The sequence below is a fragment of the Somniosus microcephalus genome, chromosome 26, assembly GCF_052327205.1.
Source record: "Somniosus microcephalus isolate GS21.2 chromosome 26, FLI_Smic_1.0, whole genome shotgun sequence".
In the NCBI taxonomy this organism is placed as follows: Eukaryota; Metazoa; Chordata; class Chondrichthyes; order Squaliformes; family Somniosidae; genus Somniosus; species Somniosus microcephalus.
Window position 1 is genome coordinate 7,592,471 of NC_141012.1, and position 21,427 is coordinate 7,613,897.

General features: G+C 44.5%; 1 protein-coding gene across 5 annotated transcripts in view; it reads left to right on the forward strand.

Moving 5' to 3' along the window:
* Positions 1-21,427, forward strand: part of kmt2a (lysine (K)-specific methyltransferase 2A) — a 187,196-nt gene that overhangs the window by 131,369 nt on the left and 34,400 nt on the right. For 4 of the 5 annotated variants that reach the window (XM_085967740.1, XM_085967741.1, XM_085967742.1 and 1 more), the window contains exons 22-27: positions 6,404-6,562; positions 9,267-9,384; positions 10,411-10,489; positions 11,479-11,651; positions 14,638-14,817; positions 16,843-21,373. In XM_085967740.1, coding sequence (XP_085823866.1) covers positions 6,404-6,562; positions 9,267-9,384; positions 10,411-10,489; positions 11,479-11,651; positions 14,638-14,817; positions 16,843-21,373 — 5,240 coding nt within the window. The remainder of the gene's footprint in view (positions 1-6,403; positions 6,563-9,266; positions 9,385-10,410; positions 10,490-11,478; positions 11,652-14,637; positions 14,818-16,842; positions 21,374-21,427) is intronic. The other variant, XM_085967744.1, reaches the window with a different exon arrangement.

Sequence of the window (21,427 nt, forward strand, 5' to 3'; positions counted from 1 at the left end):
ACAGGCCTAGTTTACTCAATCTCTTCTCATACGACAGTCCCACCATCTCAGGAATCAATCTCGTGAACCTTTGTTGCACTCCCTCTATGGCAAGTATATCCTTCCTTAGGTAAGGAGACCAAAATTGTACACAGTACTCCAGGTGTGGTCTCACCAAGGCCCTTTATAATTGGAGTAAGACTTCTTTACTCCTGTACTCAAACTCTCTTGTAATGAAGGCCAGCATACCATTTGCCTTCCTAATGGCTTGCTGTACCTGCACATTCACTTTCAGTGACTCGTACAAGGACACCCAGGTCCCTTTGAGCATCTGCATTCCCCAATCTTTCAGCATTTAGGAAATACTCTGCCTTTCTATTTTTTCTACCAAAGTGGATAACTTCACATTTATCCACATTATATTCCATCTGCCATGTTCTTGCCCACTCACTGAGCCTGTCGAGATCCCCTTGAAGCCTCTTCACATCCTCTTCGCAACTGACACTGCCACATAGCTTTGTATCATCAGCAAATTTGGAAATGTTGCATTTAGTTCCCTCATTCAAATCATTGATATAGATTGTAAATAGCTGGGGCCCAAGCACTGATCCTTGCGGTACCCCACTAGTCACAGCCTGCCATCCTGAAAAAGACCCGTTTATCCCTACTGTTTGTTTTCTGTCTGTTAACCAATTCTCAATCCATGCTAGTATATTACCCTCAATTCCATGTACCCTAATTTTGTTCACCAACCTCTTGTGTGGGAACTTATCGAAGGCCTTCTGAAAATCCAAATACACCACATCTACCGTTTTCCCTTTGTTTACTCCACTAGTTACACCCTCAAAGAACTCCAATAGGTTTATTAAACAGGATTTCCCTTTCATAAATCCATGTTGACTCTGCCTAATCTTACTATTAGTTTCCAAGTGCCTAGTTATTGCATCCTTTATAATAGATTCCAGCATTTTCCCAACTACTGATGTGAGGCTAACAGGTCTGTGACGTAAGAAAACTACTAGGCACTTGGTCTGAGCGTTAAACAAGGCTTTAATCGACTGTTTCACAACATGGAGACCTAGTTGTGTCCTTCACTAGTTCCTGTTAAAGAATGTCCTGAGCAAGCTGGGCCCATGCCCGAGTATTTATACTCTCCCTGGACAGCGCCACCAGCAGGCCGCCCAGTATTATTTCATAAGTCATTGCCACATGAATGACAAGATTCATGTCAGTCTGTAATTCCCCGTTTTCTCTCTCCCTCCTTTCTTAAATAGCGGGGTTACATTTGCTTTCCTCCAATCTGCAGGAACCGTTCCAGAATCTATAGAATTTTGGAAGATGACAACCAATGAGTCCACTATCCCAATGGCCACCTCTTTCAAAACCCTAGGATGTAGGTCATCCGGTCCTTGGGATTTATCGACTTTTAGTCCCATTAATTTTGCTAGTACTTTTTTTACTACTAATAATTTCTTTAAGTTCCTCATTCTCGCCACACCCTTGGTTTTCTCATATTTCTGGGAGGTTTTTTGTGTCTTCCTCCGTGAAGACAGAAACAAAGTATTTAATTTCTCTGCCATTTCCTCATTTCCCATTATAAATTCTCCCGTCTCTGACTGTAAAGGGCCTACATTTACCTTCGCCAGTCTTTTCCTTTTCACATACCTATAGAAGCTTTTACAATCCGTTTTTATATTTTTCGCTAGTTTGTGTTCATATTCCATTTTCCCTTTCTTTATCAACTTCTTGGTTCCCCCCTTTGCTGATTTCTAAAAAGATCCCAATCCTCAGGCTGACCGCTTTTTCTGGTAACTTTATAAGCTTCCTCCTTTGACTTAATACTAGCTTTAATTTCTTTTGTTAGCCATGGTTGGATTACTTTTCCTTTTGGGTTTTTATGCCCAAGAGGAATATATGTTTGTTACAAATTATGCATTATTTCCTTGAATGTTAGCCATTGTATGTCCACTTTCATACCTTTTAGTGTAGTCTCCCAATCTACCATGGCCAACTTGTCCCTCATACCCTTGTAGTTTCCTCTGTTTGGACACAATACTCCAGTTGAGGCCGAACCAGTGTTTTATAAAGGTTCATCATAACTTCCTTGCTTTTGTACTCTATGCCTCTATTTATGAAGCCCAGGATCCCGCATGCTTTTTTCACCACGTTCTGGACCTGCCCTGCCACCTTCAACGATTTGTGTACCCAGGTGGCTCTGTCCCTTTAGAATTGTACCTTTTGGTTTATATTGCCTCTTCTTGTTCTTCCTACCAAAATGTGTCTCTTCTCACTTTTCTGCGTTAAATTTAATCTGCCACGTGTCCACCCATTCCACCAGCCTGTCTATCACTTTCAGCCTCCTCACTGTTCACTATACTTCCAAGTTTTGTGTCATCTGCAAATTTTTAAATTGTGCCCTGTACACCCAAGCCTAAGTCATTAATATATACAGGAAACTTTGTGATATCCGGCACCGACGGGACCGAGCCGTTGCCATCCCATCAAAACTGCCGGACAAACCAGCGCTAATGTTGAAACATACGGAGATTTTGAGCTCCGTATCTGGCAACAAACCCTGTTGCTCAGCTTCTAAACAGTCGGCCGTACCTTGCAAGCGTCTCTGTAGCTTAGCAACAGCTTCAGCGAGACCTTGCAGAGCCTGACTGGTGGAAAAAAAAAAGCAACGAAAAGAAAAAAAACCTAACGAAACGGCTCCTGATTTTTGCCGGTGGCTCGAGCATTCCGGACAGTTAACCTCCGGATAAACCAAAGTTTCCTGCAGCAAGAAAAGCAGTGGCCCTAGTACTGACCCCTGGGGAACCTCACTGTATACCTTCCTCCAGTCCGAGAAACAGCCGTGCAGCACTACTCTCTGTTTTCTGTCACTTAGCCAATTTCGTATCCGTGCTGCCTCTGTCCCTTTTATTCCATGGGGTTCAACTTTGCTGGCAAGCCATATATGTGGCACTTTATCAAATGCCTTTTGGAAGTCCATATACACCTCATCAACCCTCTGTTACCTCATCAAAAAACTCACTTAAGTTAGTTAAACATGATTTGCCTTTAAAAAATCTGTGCTGGCTTTCCTTAATTAATCTACACGTGACCAAGTGACTGTTAATTTTGTTCCTGATTATCGTTTCTAAAAGCTTCCCCACTACCGAGGTTAAACTGACTGGCCTGTAGTTGCTTGATTTAACCTTACACACTTTTTTGAACAAGAGTGTAAAATTTGCCATTCTCTGGTCCTCTGGCATCACCCTGTATCCAAAGAGGATTGGAAGATTATGGCTAGTAACTCTGCAATTTCCAACTTTACCTCCCTCAGCATCCTAGGATGCATCCCGTCCTGGTGACGTATCTACTTTAAGTACAGCCAGCCTTTCTAGTACCTCCTCCTTATCATTTTTTATCTCATCCAGTCTCTCAACTACCTCCTCTTTCACTATGACTTTGGCAGCATCATCTTGCTAAAGACAGATGCAAAGTACTCATTTAGTACCTCAGCCATGCCCTCTGCCTTCATGTGTAGGTCTCCATTTTGGTCCCTAATCGGCCCACCCCTCATCTTACTATCCGTTTACTATTTTTATATGCCTATCGAAGACTTTTGGATTCTCTCTTATGTTAGCTGCCAATCTATTCTCATACTCTCTCTTTGCCCCTCTTATTTCCTTTTTCACTTCCCCTCTGAACTTTCTATATTCATCCTGGTTCTCGCTTGTATTCTCAACCTGACATACACCCCCTTTTTCTGCTTCATTTTACTCTAGATCTCTTTCGTCATCCAGGGAGCTCTGGCTTTGGTTGCCCTACGTTTCCCCCTCAGGAATGTACCTTGACTGTTTCCGAACCATCTCTTCTTTAAAGGCAGCCCATTGTTCAATTATAGTTTTGCCTGCCAATCTTTGATTCCAATTTACCCGGACCAGATCCATTCTCAACCCACTGAAATTGGCTTTCCCCCAATTAAGTATTTTTACTCTAGATTGCTCCCTGTACTTTTCCATAGCTAATCCAAACCTTGATACTGTGATCACTATTCCCTAAATGTTCTCCTACTGACACTTGCTCTACTTGGCCCACCTCATTCCCAGAACCAGATCCAGCAATGCCTCCTTCCTCGTTGGGCCGGAAACGTACTGATCAAGAAAGTTCTCCTGAACATATTTCAGAAATTCTTCCCCATCTCTGCCCTTTGCACTATTACTATCCCAGTCTATATAGGATAGTTGAAGTCCCCCATTATCACTACTCTATAGTTCCTGCACCTCTCTGTGTACTTTCCCTGCAGATTTGCTCCTCTATATCCTTCCCACTAGTTGGCGGCCTATAGAATACACCTAGTAGCGTAATGGCACCTCTATTGTTTCTCAACTCTAACCAAATACAGGAAACTCTCGATTTACCGGCACCCAAACAACCGGAAATCTCGGTTAACCGGCAAAATTCAGGAGTGGGTTCAGTTAAGTTTTTCTTCATATTAGTGGCCGCTTCTTGATTCTTGGCTGTGTAATCGGGGGTTCCTGCACTTGTTGCTAAGCAACAGGGACGCTTGGTCTGTGGCCGGGCTTCTTGCACCTGTTGCTAAGCAACAGGGAAGCCTAGATTTGTTGCTGTGTACGGAGCTCTCGTACCTTTTACTATACCTCTCTGTAATCCGGACTTTTTGATAAACCGGCACCACGCCGGTCCCGTCTGTGCCGGATAAAAAAGGAGTTTCCTGTAGATTCTGTCCTTGATCCCTCCAGGACATCCTCTCTCTCCAGCATTGTAATATTCTCCTTAATCAATACTGCCACGCCTCCTCCTTTCCTATCTTTCCTGAGCACCTTATATCCAGGAATATTTAGTACCCAATCCTGCCCTTTTTTGAGCCAGATTCCCGTTATCGGCAAAACATTATACTCGCATGTACGATAGCAAAATACTGCAGATGTTGGAAATCCGAAATAACAACAGAAAATGCTGGAAAAACTCAGCAAGTCAGGCAACATCCGTGGAGAGAAATTTGAGTTGACGTTTCGGGTTTGACCCTTCTTCAAAACTGGAGAGAAAAGGAACTAGATCGAAGGCAGGGCTGCGATCGGACAAAAGAATAAAAGAACCAAAAGAAGTAAAAGAGATTAGAAGCTAGACGAGATGGTAATAGGCTGTGATTAGGTGTAAAGTGTACTGGCAGGGCAAAAGATAGCTGCCAGGTGTGAGAGAGAAACAAAAGGAAAGGGGGGGGGGAAAGGAAAGGAGTGGAAAAATATAAGTGAAAATGAAATGGGGGCCGAGGTTATGATCTGAAATTGTTGAACTCGATATGTCTATTTGCGCCTGCAGCTCACCAACCTTATTTACCACACTCTGTGCATTCATACACATGCACTGTAAACCTATCTTAGACCTTCTTGTATGCTCTCTCTTATTCTGACCCCACCTAATACCATACTATTTCTTACTCTAGTGCTATCTGTCTCTCCCAATCCTTGATGCACCTTGTTTCTCCTTTTTAATGCTACATCCTGCTGCCCATCCCCCTGCCAAATTAGTTTAAACCCTCCCAACAGCACTAGCAATACTCCCTGCAAGGACATTTGTCCCAGCTCTGTTGAGGAGCAATCCGTCCGGCCTGTGCAGGTCCCACCTCCCCCAGTGTCCCAGGAATCTAAAGCCCTCCCTCCTGCACCATCTCTCCAGCCACGCATCCATCTGCTCTATTCTCCTATTTCTATACTCACTAGCTCATGGCACCGGGAGTAATCCGGTGATTACTACCTTTGAGGTCTGCTTTTTAATATCTTTCCTAGCTCCCTAGGACCTCATCCCTCTTTCCACCTATGTCATTGATACCGACATGGACCACGACCTCTGGCTGTTCACCCTCCCCCCTCAATGTTCAGCAGCCGCTCCGTGATATCCTTGACCCTGGCACCAGGGAGGGAACATAGCATCCTGGAATCATGTCTGCGGCCGCTAACTATCGAATCTCCTATCACTATTGCTTTCCCGATCTTCCTCCCCACCCCCAACCTCCTGTACAGCTGAGCCACCCGTGGCGCCATGGACTTGGCTCTGGCTGTACTCTCCAGAGGAACCATCGCCCAGAGGAACCATCGCCCTCACCAGTGGTTGACGAGCGAGATGCACTCAGGGGACTCTTGCACTACCTGCCTGGTCCTCCTTGTCTGTCTGATATAAGCCATCCTGATAACGCGAGCGCTCCGATACCGCTGTTTATACAGCCACTGACCCCCTGTGTGGGGAAGAAGTTAAAAGCAGTAGCATCGTTGCATAGGCGGGATTTGAATTAACCTTTTTTTATAAAGTCAAGCTAACTATACCTTATAGGTAGAACTAATTTAAAAGAAATAGTAATTTAATCTAAGTTTAACATTTCATCAGCAATGACTATTCATTCTGTTTGTTTTTTTAGCGCTGTGAACGTTGTCAGAAGGCCGGAGCTACTGTTGGCTGCTGTCTCTCATCCTGTCAGAGCAACTATCACTTCATGTGCGCTCGAGCAAAGAACTGCGTGTTCCTGGACGACAAGAAGGTGTACTGCCAGCGGCACAAAGATTTAGTCAAAGGAGAGGTAGGCTCAAGCGACAGGAGCGATTCCCCAATAATTATGGCCAGTAGCTGAGGCTCCTTCTGCTAATGGAAACTCAGAAAATCAGCGCAACATAGGGCAGAATCCAGCTGTCAATGAATCTCTTAGCAAAGTGGCTGCGCAATGGTTTTTTCTCAACACGTAGAAGGAAGCCAACCTGTTAACTATTTCTAGTCGAAAAGCTCAATTGATCGTAGAATCTTGCAGCACAGAATGAGGCCATATGGCCCCCCGGCTCTTGTATAGAAACAGGAGGAGGCCCATTTGGCCCATCGCACCCGTGCTGCTATTGAGTTTGATCATGGCCGATCTGTATCTTAACTCCATCTACCCGCCTTGGTTCTTTAATACCCTTGCCTAACAAAAATTTAGCAATGTCAGTTTTGAAATTTTCAATTGATCCCCAGCCTCAACAGCTTGTATGGGGGTGAGAGAGTTCCAGATTTCCACTCCCCTTTGTGTGAAGAGATGCTTTCTGACATCACCCCTGAACGGCCTGGCTCTAATTTTAAGGTTCTGCCCCCTTGTTCTGGACTCCCCCCACCAGAGGAAATAGTTTCTCTCCATCTACCCTATCAAGTCCTTTAATCATCTTAAACACCTCGATTAGAGCACTCCTCACTCCTTAATCTTCTATATTCAAGGGAATACAAGCCTCGTCTATGCAACCTGTCCTCATAATTTAACCTTTTTAAGCGTGGTATCATTCTGGTGAATCTGCGCTGCTCCCCCGCCAAGGCCAGTATATCCTTCCTGAGGTGTGGTGCCCAGAACTGTACGCAGTTGCTCCAGTTGGGTTTCACCAGTGCTCTGTACAGCTGTAATGTAACTTCCACCCCTGTGTATTCCAGCCCTATTGCGATAAAGGCCACCATTCCATTAGCCTTCTTAATTATTTTTCGTAGCTGTCCACTAGCTTTTAATGGTTTCAGTACTTGGACCCCTAGATCTCTGCGCATCCACAGCTCCTAGCTTCTCGCTATTTAGAAAATACTCTGATCTGTCTTATTGGAACTCCATCTACCACAGTTTTATCCACTTTTGTCCCTTTGCACTGTGCCACCTAACTGAACGCCATCAGCAAACTTAGATATATGGATCTCTATTCCTTCATCCAAGTCATTTATAAATATAGTGAAATGCTGCGGCTTCAGTACAGATCCCTGGGGGACACCACTAGTCGCAACCTGCCAATTTAAGTACATACCTGGTCTCCTACCTCCTAATTAATTCCCTATCCAAGCCAATAGGTTGCCTCCAATTTCATGTGCTCTCAATTTTATTAACAGTCTCTTATGTGAAACCTTGTTGCATGCCTTCTGGAAGTCCATATAAATAACATCCATAGACACTCCCTCTCTACCACATTAGTTCCCTCCTCAAAAAATTCAACGAAATTCGTTAGACATGACTTACCCTTTACAAATCCATGCTGGCTCTCTCTGATCAGCTCATATTTGCCCAAATGCTCAGTCACTGTGTCCCTAATAACAGATTCTAGTAACACAACTGGCGTTAGACTAAGAGGCCTATCATTTCCTAGTTTATCTCTTTTACCCTTCTTAAATAGCGGAGCGACATTGGCAATTTTCCAATCCAAGGGGACAGTTCCTGAATCGAGAGAATTTTGGAAGATCATAACTAACGCATCAACATTTTTCTCACCTACTTCTTTTAACACCGCAGGGTGGAATCCATCGGCTCCTGGAGATTTGTCCATCTTTAATCTCATTAGTTTCTCCGTCACCATTTTTTAATTATTGAATTTAGTTAGTTCCTCCCCTTGATTTATTTTTTCTTTTTCTTTGTATCTCTGGTATTTTATCCTCATCCTCTACTGTGAAGACTGATACAAGGTAGCTGTTTAGTAAGTCTGCCATTTCCTGATTTCCAATTACAATACTACCTGCGTCTGTCTTTAAGGGGTCCACATTACTCTTGGCTACCCTCTTTCTCTAATAAATTTGTAAAAAAACCTTTGGTGTTGTCCTTGATATCCCTTGCGAGCTTTTTCTCGTATTCCTGTATTGTAGCTCTTACCATTTTCTTTGTATCTGTTCGCTTTTCTTTCTATGTCTCCCAGTCCGCGGGATCTCTGCTCTTCTTTGAAAGAGCTCTCCAATTAGTCCCACTCCCCTACTCTTTCCCCATAGCCCTGCAATTTTTTCCCTTGCTAAAACTGATTTTGCCCATCGCTGGCAGAGAATACAGGCAGATAATCTGACACAGACATATGCCAACACCACTCTGCAGCCAGCTGCTGAAAGCTGTGTGCAAGGGAACTGGAGTGGTTCTTGCTCCCTGATTGAGACTGATTTATCTTCACTCTACGCAAATGACACAGGCAAGAAATGTTTTTTCCACTGATAATTGGGTCATCAGTATCCAAACTCATTTCACAGGGGCTAGAAAACTACCTCTACCGTGTCATGTAGCTCAGGGTGGATTTTATTTACGTGACCCCTTACATTTTTTGACAGAAAAAGATGAATAATATCATTTTTGGAGCCTAAGAAAATCAGTTGAAGCTTTTTTATGACATTGTTTTAACAGTGGATGCTGTAGACTTAATTCTCCAATATTTTCTGCACAAATTCTCCAAGTCCTCTTTATTAAATGGGGAGGCAAATGCTGAGTGGTTTTTATGTTCTGTCAGTCCTGATGTACCATGCAATGTTTGTTACAGACTGTTGCTGAGGATGGGTTTGAGGTTTTGCGAAGGGTTTTCGTCGACTTTGAGGACATCACTTTAAGAAGGAAGTTTCTGACAGGCCTCGAACCAGAGAGTATCCACATGATGATTGGTTAGTACAGCAGCAATAACTTGCATTTATATAGCGCCTTTAATGGAGCAAAAACATCCCAAGGTGCTTCACAGGAGTGTTATCAGCCAAAATTTGACACCGAGCCACACGAAGAGATATTCGGATAGGTGACCAAAAGCTTGGTCAAAGGTAGGTTTTTAGTAGGTGAAAATATCTGTATGAGGAGACTGGATGGTGCAGTGTAATGTGTTACTTCACCTCCCCAGGGTACGCAGGGTGAAAGGCAAGCTCCTTTCGACAGTCTTAGATTCTTAATTGAACAGCATTTGTAAATGAACAAACTTTCACACCCATTTCATTTAAAAATTTGAGATCGAGAATGAATTTCACACAGCATTGGTGAGTCTGTAGGCATGCCACTGTGCGAGTTTACTCGAGTAAGGCCTTTGCTATAGTAGGGCAGTCTGACTTGACTGGTGCATTCTAACAAAGTACAGTAACAGTGTTTCCATATCCTGCCTGGATTTGCAGGATAGCTGAATAACAGCCATGTGCCCAGTGGAATTGGCGCTACTTCTGTTTAGCCATAAGCTGTGCCTCTGGTGACCTGCACCATCTTCAGGTTAGCTAGATCAGATATATTAGTCCTACTTTGAATTTTCATCTTATATTTACATATAGTGGTCTGACTCTGGATCACCTGGTTTACATTTGCCTGGGGGTGGGGACTAGGGAGCATAAAATGTACTGTAGGTGTTCATGTAGGAGGCTGGTGTGGAGCATAAACAGCAGCATGGACCAGTTGGGCCAAATGGCCTGTTTCTGTGCTGTACATTCTATGTAGTTAATACTTTGGAATTTCAGGTATTTACATATGCTTAATCTGGAATTTATTTAAATTTACAGTGAAGTCAGCAATGTCTAATATTTTTTTTAAAAAATAATGATTTGGAACTGACTGGCTTCACTGCAGTGCTATAAGAAGCATTCTTGTTTTTAGCTAAGAGATTTTTTCATGAAGTCATTTTCTTTTTGAATAACCTTTTGTTTCATACCTTAATCTAGGTTCCATGACAATAGACTGTTTGGGGATACTCAATGATCTCTCTGACTGTGAAGCCAAGCTGTTTCCTATCGGCTATCAGTAAGTTTCCTTTGTGTTGCTGTGAAATAGGGTGTGTGTTACTGTGCACACTGGACACTTTGTGCACAGTGTCCTTCGGTACTGTTGATATTCCAGTGGCTGATTTCAGGATCAGTCTTTATCGCAATAATAAAAACGGGAGCTCCCAGCTGCTCTGTTAGCATTTGAAAATGAAGACCGGTTAATATTTCATTTGGAGATCTTGCATCATTTTCTGTTGCTCTTTCAGATTTTTCTTTTCATCTAACCCGTGCAGATTAGATTCAGGCTGTAGTATTTGACATCCCAATAACAAGATTGTAAACATTTAAATTGAGATTAATTCTTCCAAATGTGAATTGGTGAGACACAACACTTTTGTATTACTATTTTTATTCATAAAATTACGGATTTATGTTTACCAGGTACTGATGATACAGTGCAGTGATCCCACATTCCAAGTGAGGAACTCGTGCTTGCAGGGAGAGTGGGTCAGAGTTAGGGCTACAACGATACCCCATTCTCTGACCCACCCTCCCTATGAGCAGGGCTTACCGCTGGGAGTGCGATGTTAGAAAATCGCCCTCAACTGCTTACTTCTCTCAAGCTTCACTACCTCCTGTTATAATTCATTCAGCTCGAAAAAATTTGGCTTATCCGTAGAAATTTAAATGAAACCGCACAGTTTCCATGTGCTTTCGGCATTACTTATATTTGAATTAAGATAATTTGAATGAAGTAACTTTGAATTAAGAGGTGTCGAAGCCAAGCTTGGTGTCAGTTAACCACTACTTCATGACTTGATTCACCTTCTTCAACTCTTTTCAACCCAACTGCACGATGGGCTTTGACCTTTCACCTCAATTTAAAAAATAAATTCAAATACTGGTAGTAAGAAATTAAAATGAGTACTTTTTTTTGGTGATTGGCTAGCACTGATCTGGGCTGCGATTACATTGCTTCATGCATATTTCTGACAACTTGTGTCTGCATGTCATGTAAATTGATAGGTGCTCAAGGGTGTACTGGAGCACGACTGACGCTAGGAAGCGATGTGTGTACACGTGCAAGATCCTGGAACATCGACCGCCTCCTGTGGAAGCAGAAGAAAACAGCACTTTAGAGCACAGTGAAAACCGAACCATAGCACATAGTCCGAGCAGTCCAACAGGTATACAGACAGGTACAGGACATTGTCCGCAAAGCATCCCTTTGCTTGTATAAGAAAAATAATAAATGCACAATAAGTCGATCAGCATCTGAAAAGGAAAAAACTCCTTAATGTTTCAACTGGAGCCCATCCCCAGAGCAGGCACAGCCACCCTGGAGAGGCTGTTTAGCAGGACTGAACAAGAAATTTTAAATTTTGTGTCCTACTCCTGGACTTGAGCCCTTTATCTGACTGACTAAATGCTACATTGTTGGAAGTGCCAGTTTTTCGGGTAAGCTTTTAAACCAAGGTGCTTCCAGCTGGCTACAAATTTTAAAAACTTGCTGATCTAACACCAATGTGCAGTAGGGTTTGACAATGGATTCTGCTTGTTTGCTGTTTCTAGCCAACCGACTTCATAAAAACTCATTCCTATTGTGATGAGCTGGTGTCATAATTCACTTTTTAAATTAGCTCTGGCTGTTGTATCTGATGACATTGTAGTTGTGTTAATCCCACGGATGCAAGAAAATGGAGGCAACCTTAAAAATCCTATTGTAAGCTTAAATTTAGCATTGTGGATTAAAATTAAAAGCTTCAATTTGTTTGTGTCTGCTTTTAAGAAATGCATGGCAGTGAAGGAAGGGAGGATATCCATGTTTTTCGGTGTTAACTATAGTAAAAGCTCAGCAAGCTCGTGGCAAAAAGTAAAATTTCACTTGTAGTAACCTTCTGAAATCATTTACTATAGAGTGAAATCCCAACACACCATCCTGTGGAGCAGTAGACTTAAGTATTTTGCATCTGTGATTCTTGATGCCAGCTACAGAGATCCTGAGAAGTGGCCAAGGAGGAGGGAGAGAGAGAATCAGACATCTGTCATGTTGGACTGATTTGCTATGCTTCCTGGTTGTCAGGTGCAGCAGTTACTGAGGAGATTGCCTGCCTGACTCACCAGAGGTGGTGGTTAGCACAATGAGATCCAAGTCTGGAAATGATGCTGTGTAATATTATCGCACAGTATTCACACCAGGTTCTTGCGTCTCCTGTTTCAACGAAGGTGTTAACCTGTTTATTTTAGAGAGAGGTAAATGGAGTGAAACTAAATATCTTAAGTGAACTCCTTAATATGTCTGTAAAAAATAAACCATGAACAGGAGCAGGAAGTAAGAAAAACAAGTTAAAGGTACATTGGCCCAGAATTTGCGGTTGAGATGACAGCGAGCTGGCAACGTTCGCTGTCATTCCAATTTTGAAACTGACAGCAACTTTGGGATTTTGGAAGTCTGAAGTTGCGGTCTGTCATTCACAGCTCCGAAACAGGCTAAACTGTGACTGACCCCCCCCCCCCCCCCACCCACCCCCAAAAGCCGGCAATCAGTGTATTCAGCCAAATCATTGAAACTGACGAAAACTTTGGCTTTTCCGCAGTGATTACGCTGTTAAATTCCTCACTAAAAGGATTAGGTGTAACTGGGATTTTAACAGCGTATCGGCTGCTAAACAAAGGTTATGGCCCTGAAAAACTAATTTTACTTTTGTGCAGTGTGAAATTCATCCATTTTATTAAAAATTAAAACATTTTAAGAAACTTAAAAAAAAATATTTAAGTTTGTTCGTTTTTATTTCAAGTTTGCCTTGTCCCCATGTGAGAGCCCCATCTTTGTTTTGCTCTCCAACAATTTTAAACACAGAATTTTAAGAGCTTACCCACTTCCTTGTTCGCTGTCTGTGAGAATTCTGCGATTTGATTGGCTGCTTAGACAGCTTGTTGACATCACAGCAGCTCGCACGAGGGTATCCTCACTAAACTCCGTTGATTTGAATTGAACGTCGGAAAACCTGACATTCTCGACACAGAGATCGCGAGATCCTTGTGCGAAGCGTACTTCAGGGCTGGTGGTGAACTCCTTTGCTTCGCCGCTGATCGCAAAGTCCAGGCCATTATTTCTCCTGAATAGTTTTAACCATCTCTCAAGAGTCCAGAGAAACTTTGGAAGAAACAAATCAGTTTGCTGCTTGTTGTTTTCCGCTGATTCTTTACTGCCCCTGAAATGCAGTGATTTCAGAATGTTCACTTCCCTGGCCATGTTTGTACCCTTTGAATCACTTTTGACTCATTAAAGGAAAGTGTAAAGTGTTGGTTTATTCTTGAAGTTAAGATTCTCTGATACTTCAAGCATGCCTCAGAACTTGTGGGATAATATGACCCTCAGCAGCATCATTTAAAAGATGGATACAAAGGATTTGCAGTGCGTTCTTTCAGGACTCACACCAGTGTAGGATGAAATGAAAGGGTACAGCTTGTCACATGGAAGTATTGCCATTGCTTGTGCCTCACATACTATACCAAATTAACCAAATTAGAATGGTTGGTGACCGTCTTTTTATTCTGGGTATGAAAACTGAGACAGTGATGGCTTTGGGAGTAATTCAGTACCTTCTGTACTCAGTAACCTTGCACTGGTGCAAAATTCCAGCTGTTTTGATACTCTCAATGTATTGACCTTGTTTCTGTGTGGAGCCAGCAATCCCCTTGGGCTCCTCTCCTCATGTAGATGGAGATCAGTAGCTAGCCACACCTGTGCTAATTAATATGGAGATCCAGAGAGTGAATGCATGGCACCAGCTCACCATATGGAATTTTCCTGGCAGTCTTAACCTGATGTAGAGTTCACATTTTCATAGATTTGCGCTGTCATAAGTTCCCGGCAGCTCCTACTGTTTATGTTCAGGAGTGCGGCTGATTGAGGGAGAACTGCGTCTTTACAATTGGGTGCACTTCTGAAAGAGGTAAAGTTGCAATGAGATATCTACAAACTTCGGTGCTTTCCTCAAGCCCCAAATACACCTTTGCTCCGCTAAACAATACATCAAGGGAAGCGGGACTCATTGGAGAGCTCTTTCAAAGAGCCAGCACAGGCACGATGGGCTGAATGGCCTCATTCTGTGCTGTATGATTCTTAGGGTTTCTCCATGGGACTTGGGCCATATGAGTGATTTGGCTTTTCTTTGACAGAAATTGACACGACAGAAAGTCAAAACACAAGTACGTCTGAAATAGCGGACCACCATCCACCATCTCGCACGCCGGGGCCAATACCTCCTAGATTGCAGTCGGGAAGTCGGATTCAGATATCCAGTTTCTCCCCATCACGGCGATCCCCAAGCACTGGATCACGACCCCTTCCATCACCAGGTAACAGCTGCCACGCAGTGTTGTGCTCTTTATTTTATGGGGTATTATCTAGTTTATATATTAACACAGGAGTTTACGGCAATCTGTAGAAGGGGGCACTAAATAGATAAATGTTTTGAGATCCCGAATGTTTCTACGGCTGTGAAATTATGCTGTGGGTTACGGGCTCTCAAGGTCGTATGAAATCCCTTCATCCCCTGTTTTAATAGATGCATCAACCTGTTTACCATAAACCAGCTAATGTCTCAGGAGGAAGGGATTTCATTTAGATGTGTTGAGCATTGATATCCCATAATTATAATTGTAATTATAAGCCATATTTTTTTTTTATTTTGCTGATATCTATACAGAAAGGTCAGATCGTGGGTTTATTTGAAGAAAATTGTACGTATTTCAGATGTTCCCAAGGAAATCCTTTAAAGTGCACCTTTTGGGCAATTAAACTAAAAAAAATGTATTATTCATGTCTTAGCTTCTCTCTTTTTATTCTGAACCTTTTAGTGTGTTCTGTAGAAATGTTCATGTTTGTTAAAGAGCTAAATCAGCATGTGTCTTCATCCCTGCCGGTGTGAAAGTAAGTTTTGGGTGGTGCTGTGGTTTATCGTTTGGCTTGGGTTTGAATACAACCCAATTTGATGGAACGAAAGTCTCCTTTCTTTACTATCTAGAGTACAGTACCTCAGGAAGGATATATTGATCTTGGAGGGGGTGCAGCAAAGATTCACCAGAATGATACCATGGCTAAAAGGGTTAAACTACGAGGACAGGTTGCATAGACGAGGCTTCTATTCCCTTGAATATAGAAGATTAAGGGGTGATCTAACTGGGGTGTTTACGATGATTAAAGGATTTGCTAAGGTAGATAGAGAGAAACTATTTCCTCTGGTGGGGGGGGTGGAGTCGAGAACAAGGGGGTATAACCTTAAAATTAGAGCTAGGCCGTTCAGGGGTGATGGCAGGAGGCACTTCTTCACACAAAGGGTAGCAGAAATCTGGAACTGTCTTCCCCAAAAAGCTGTTGAGGCTGGGGGTCAATTGAAAATGTCAAAACTGAGATTGATTAATTTTTTTTTAGGCAAGGGTATTAAGGGTTACGGAGTCTAGGCGGGTAGCTGGAGTTAAGATACAGGTCAGCCATGGTCTAATTGAATGGAGGAACATGCTCGAGGGGCTGTACAGCCTACTCCTGTTCCTACGTTTATATTCTATATTCTATTTGTAAAGGCCCTACATGAAATTAGTTTAGGCAGTCTCAACCTATTTCCTGATGATTACAAGCCTGTGATATTTGGTATTAAATTGGCAATCTTACTCAAAGGCCACACGCATGGCTGATGGTGGAAATGAATATCACAGTGTAGTAGGGTTTCACTTTAGAGGTTGGAGATTAAGGCACATTATTGGTCCTATGCGGAAGGAGCTTAACTCTGCATCTGATGCATGCTATAGTTGACTAAATGCTTCATTCATGGCTTAAAGGGTTAAATTATGTAGACAGGTTGTATAAATTTGGATTGTATTCCTTTGAGTTTAGGAGGTTGAGGTTGATCTGATTGAGGTGTTTAAAATGATAAGATTTGCTAGAGTAGACAGAGAAGCTATTTCCTTTCGTGGGGGAGTCCAGAACAAGGGGGCCTAATCTTAAAATTAGAGCCAGACCGTTCAGGGGTGACGTCAGGAAGCACCTTTTCACACAAAGGGTGGTGGAAATTTGGAAATCTCTCCCCCAAAAAGCTGTTGAGGCTGGGGGTCAATTGAAAATTTTCAAAACTGATTTTTGCGAGGTAAGGGTATCAAGGGATATGGATCAACGGCGGGTAAATGAAGTTGCGATACAGATCATCCATGATCTAATTGAATGCCGGAACATTGGAGGGGTTGAATGGTCTATTCCTGTGATGCATATTCTTGATATTAAAAAGTAGAACAATACTTGATTTCGCCAGTCTTCAGCATCCGATGAGCAAATGTGAAAATGGGACTAGGATTAGTCATGGTTTATAACCTTTTTGTTTTCTTGTTAAGGGAGCCCCACGCCGATGATTCATGAGATTGTTACATTTGCCGATGCCCTCCTGTCGTCAGGGAGGCGCAGCACCATCTCCAGGCGACACAGTACGTCTTCTGTATCACCACAGCATTCCAGGCACAGGATGGCCTCTCCTTCCCAAATGGGCATAACATACGTAAGATCGAGTGGGAACATTAACACATCTCCACTGCCGTCCCTCAGTGTGTCATCAGACACGGAGACTGGGAGCCAACCTGGTGAAACTGTTCACAAAGCATTTCATTCAGACAAACTAGGCATTTCACTCCAAGGATATTCTGGTCCTTCGAGCCGGCAACGAATCAGTAGCGCTGATTCCGTCCCGATGCATCTTGCAGGAGTTTCTCACGCATTAGGCTCCCAGCCTAACCGGACATCCACTGGACATTTCAGTTCAAAAGAATATCCTCTATCCTCATCTGGTAACCAATCTCGAAGCAGCGCTTTGAAAGGCGAAAATAGTACAGCTGTAAATGCATTGGATGGTTCAGTGACGACATCATCATTAGCACAGACGTCTACCTCAGTTACCACAGTAACGGTATCACGTCCTTCACCGAAAGAAGCATGTAATAACAGCGGGTCGCTTACAAACTCTAACTCGGTAACACCCACCTCCAAAGAAACTAAATCCTGCACGTTACCTTTTCAGCAAAAGGATTCAAGAAGGCCGGTCGAGCAAAACAAGGACTTTGCGCAGACAGGAAAAACAAGCAAGGAGCACGCCCACAGCCAAGACGCTGAGAGAACAAGGTCCGCTGGAGTTGGCCACGTCACGGCTGCAGGAAATGAACACCCTCGGTCAAACTGCACAGAGAAGAGATCTGGCACTAAAGTGTCATCCGCTGATCTTCCCAGAAACAGCAAAGCACAGACAGTAAAGCATTTTGAGGGAAGCCCAGGTGCAGATTCTGCTGCAGATATAACGGTTAATGCAAAAGGAGTCAGCAATTCACTGCCTGAAATAGATAAGAATGCTCAGGCTACTGAAGAACCTAAACAGAAGTTTGGTGACAAATCTGCCGGCATTGAGCATCTTCTGGCCGCAAATGTCGGGGATGGGGTCCAACCCCCGTCAGACAAAGTCCGGGCCGACATTCGCAAAAAGGAAATGAATGCTTCACGAAAGCAAGGAATTCACGGATGTTTAGAACCCGACTATCTTGTTGAGGAGGATCATGATCAAAGTGTGACCACGTCCATGTCGGCCAGCTCTCAGGGAGGTGACGAGGCTGTGTCCTCCTCAGTCGTGCCTTCTGTAATGACGGAAAGTCCAGAAAATGAGCGGGAAGTCCTGAGGTGTCCAACGTGCAACAAAGTCTACAAACAAAGGGTGAAAAACCTGTTTCAGAAGCACGTGCTGCAGTGCGGAAACCAGACTTCACAGGAGGATGGTGACGGGAACAAAGCCCAGGATAATGATTCAAACAAAAGGAGGTACCCCCGACGCAGTGCCCGGGCCCGCTCAACTACATTTTTCGGGTTGACTCCCTTTTATGGTGTCAAGTCATATGGTGAAGAGGATTTTCCATTCTACCGAGATCCTTCGGGGAAGAAAAGAGGAGAGCAGTCAACTCAAGGGCAGGTAGACGGAGCCGATGATCCAAGCACGTCTTCTGACGAGGATATGGAATACTACTACAATTTCACCAGAACTGTCATCACGTCCGATCGCGAGGGAAGACTCGAGCCGTGCAGTTTCTTTGACGGCGAGGAAGATTGCCGCCTACCCAGGATCAGCCAGCTCGATGGTGTTGATGACGGCACAGAGAGTGACGCCAGTGTAACCACGGCGACGGGCAAAGGCACGCAGGTGAGCAAAATAAAAACCAAAGAAAACGGAACCGAAAACCTGGACCTTGACGGAACCGTCAACAGTGGGGTCGTTGACGGAGAAAAGGAGGACCATGGCGTCAAAACAGTTTCTGACCTGAAAGGCAATGATTCAAAATTAGATAACTGCCTTCCAGTGAGCAGAGTGAAGTCTCAGGGCCAAGACTCCTTAGGGGAGGTTTCTCTCACCTCATTAGACACTGCTAGGCGGGGCCACTCCAGCACGCCTTCAGACAAGAATTTGCTGGATAGTTTTAACACAGACTTGTTGAAGTCCGCCAACGACTCAGACAATAATAACAGTGATGACTGTGGCAACATCCTCCCATCTGACATCATGGACTTTGTTCTTAAGAACACTCAGTCCATGCAGGCGCTAGGGGAAAGCCCAGAGTCCTCGTCTTCTGAACTCATAACACTGGGTGAGGGTCTGGGTCTGGTTAGTAACAGAGGGAAGGACATGGGCAGCCTCTTTGAAGTGTTTTCTCAACCGTTGCCGAGCACTGAACCTGTGGAAAGTGGCGTCTCAGCCTCCATTCCTGCAGAGGAGTCATTCGAGCTGCCCCTGGAGTTGCCATCCGACCTCTCCGTTTTAACGACATGCAGCCCAACTGTTTCCAACCAAAGCCACAGCAGCCTCACCGTCATCTCAACATCGCAGCTGGCCTCGTCGGAAGATCAGTCGGTCCTGAATATACCCGCTGCTGAGTCGGTGGAGAAGGGGGTAACGGTGACGGGGGAGAAATCAGTGACGGTGAATGATGCCGAAGTTTCTTTGATAGGGCATCCAGTGGGGGAGCCACCTGGGGAAAGCCACATGGCTTCAGATCAGTTCATGCAAAGCCACATGGACACCGAGCAGTTAGCCACACCAGCCTGCGGCCAGGTGGAACAGGGACACAACAGCCAAGACCTGACTGGGGTCGGTGCCAGCTCACCAGTCGTCCTTCCGGTGTCCGTTTCTCCTTCCGTGCCGCCTCAAGGCCAGAAATACGCCACAAGCCCGGCGGACAGTCCTGGGCCCGCTCCAGTCGCTAACACTGCAGTACAGACGGCAACCCCACTCCTTAAACCAGGAACCGATAACGTAATTGTCGTCAATCAGCATGGGCAGCCGCTGTACGTTCTCCAGACACATCCCAACGGTGTTACGCAAAAGATAAACCTTGCACCTTCAGTGGGTCCTGCACAAGCAGTTGTAGAGACAAACAGTGCAGCCCTGGGACAAAACGTTTCCATGGGAAGTAGTCTAGCTTTAGCTACAGGTTTAAATGTAAGCTTGCCAGCCTCCCAGTCGATATACACGTCTGCTACTATGACCAGCAGTAAAGGGTTGATGACTTTATCGCAACACCCTCAGTTACATTCCTTTGCGGGACCCACTGCGTCGGCGTTTCAGCCCAACAGCGCTAACTCTGCCTCTGGGCTCCTCATCGGGGTCCAGTCACCTCAGGATCCACAGCTTTTAAGTTCTGAGCCCAGTCAGAGGCCAGAGCTCGTCACTGCCACGACCTCTAGTCCGGGATCAACCCAAGCTAAGAAAAGACCAATTAGCAGGCTATCTTCCAAAAAAGGCAAGAAGCTTGCACCTTCCTACCAGCAAACCTCCAGTTCTCCTTCAGAAATTGTGCCTAATATGACTTCGATTAACTTCTCACCATCCCAGGTCCCCGGAGGGATAGCTAACCAAACCGGTTTAGTGGATTTAGGAGCACTTGCTAGTACAGGACCCCAGCGAACAATTCCTAACATAATCAAACGGCCCAAGTCTGCAGTGATGTATTTTGAACAGGCACCTTTGGCTGTGCCTCAGCTTCAGCAAACCCTGGGGGCAGCAGGTTCCACTAACATTATTGGTGCAGAAAACACTCATTTGGCAGCGGGAAGTGCATCAGGGTTGGGCCCAGGCCAGTCTGTTTTGAATGTTGTATCCATGCAAGCAGCAACAGCAGCGACCAGTGGGGGTGCGGTAACAGGACATATCCTGGGTCAAAGTGCAGTCACCTTAGCGACTCCCATGTTGCTCGGGACCACAGACATCACTGGCTCAATAAGTAATCTGCTAATCAAAGCTAGCCAACAGAGCTTGGGACGTTCAGATCAGGCAGTGCCATTGCCTGCAGCAGGAATGTTCCAACATCTAGCACCGCCACAAAGCCCGAGCAGTGGACCCCTGTCTCCAGCTCAAAGTATATGCTTGCTGCCTTCCAGCCCAGCAGTTAGTGTACCAGTTGCACCGAGCTCATCCGACCAGGAGGGGAACTATCAGCTACACCAACAGATAACTCAGCTTCTGTCCAGCAAAGGTGTAGCAACGACCGCCCAATTGGATGCTGTCTGCAGTTCAGGAGGCCAAATGTCAACCACCACGCTGACCGTGTCAACCAGCGTCATGAGCAGCACCGTTGTTTTTTCAAACACCAGCATGGTTTCGCCAGTTCCAGTGACCTCCATCTTTTCCAGCACCATGGACCAGTCTCCTGCCAGTGCAATGACAGTGGTGTCTCCTAGCTCCCCGAGGGCCAAGCCCAGGATAAAACGGGCATCACCCGCTTTGGACAAACCAAGCGTTAAAAAGCACAAGGCGGCTCACATTTTGACTGAATCCTTTGGAGGTCATCAAGCCGTTCCGGAGTCTGATTTGACCAACGTGCCCCTGTCCTCCATTGCTGGGTAAGTACTTCAGATGCATAGCATATAAATAAGATGTTGTTTAATACATGTTTC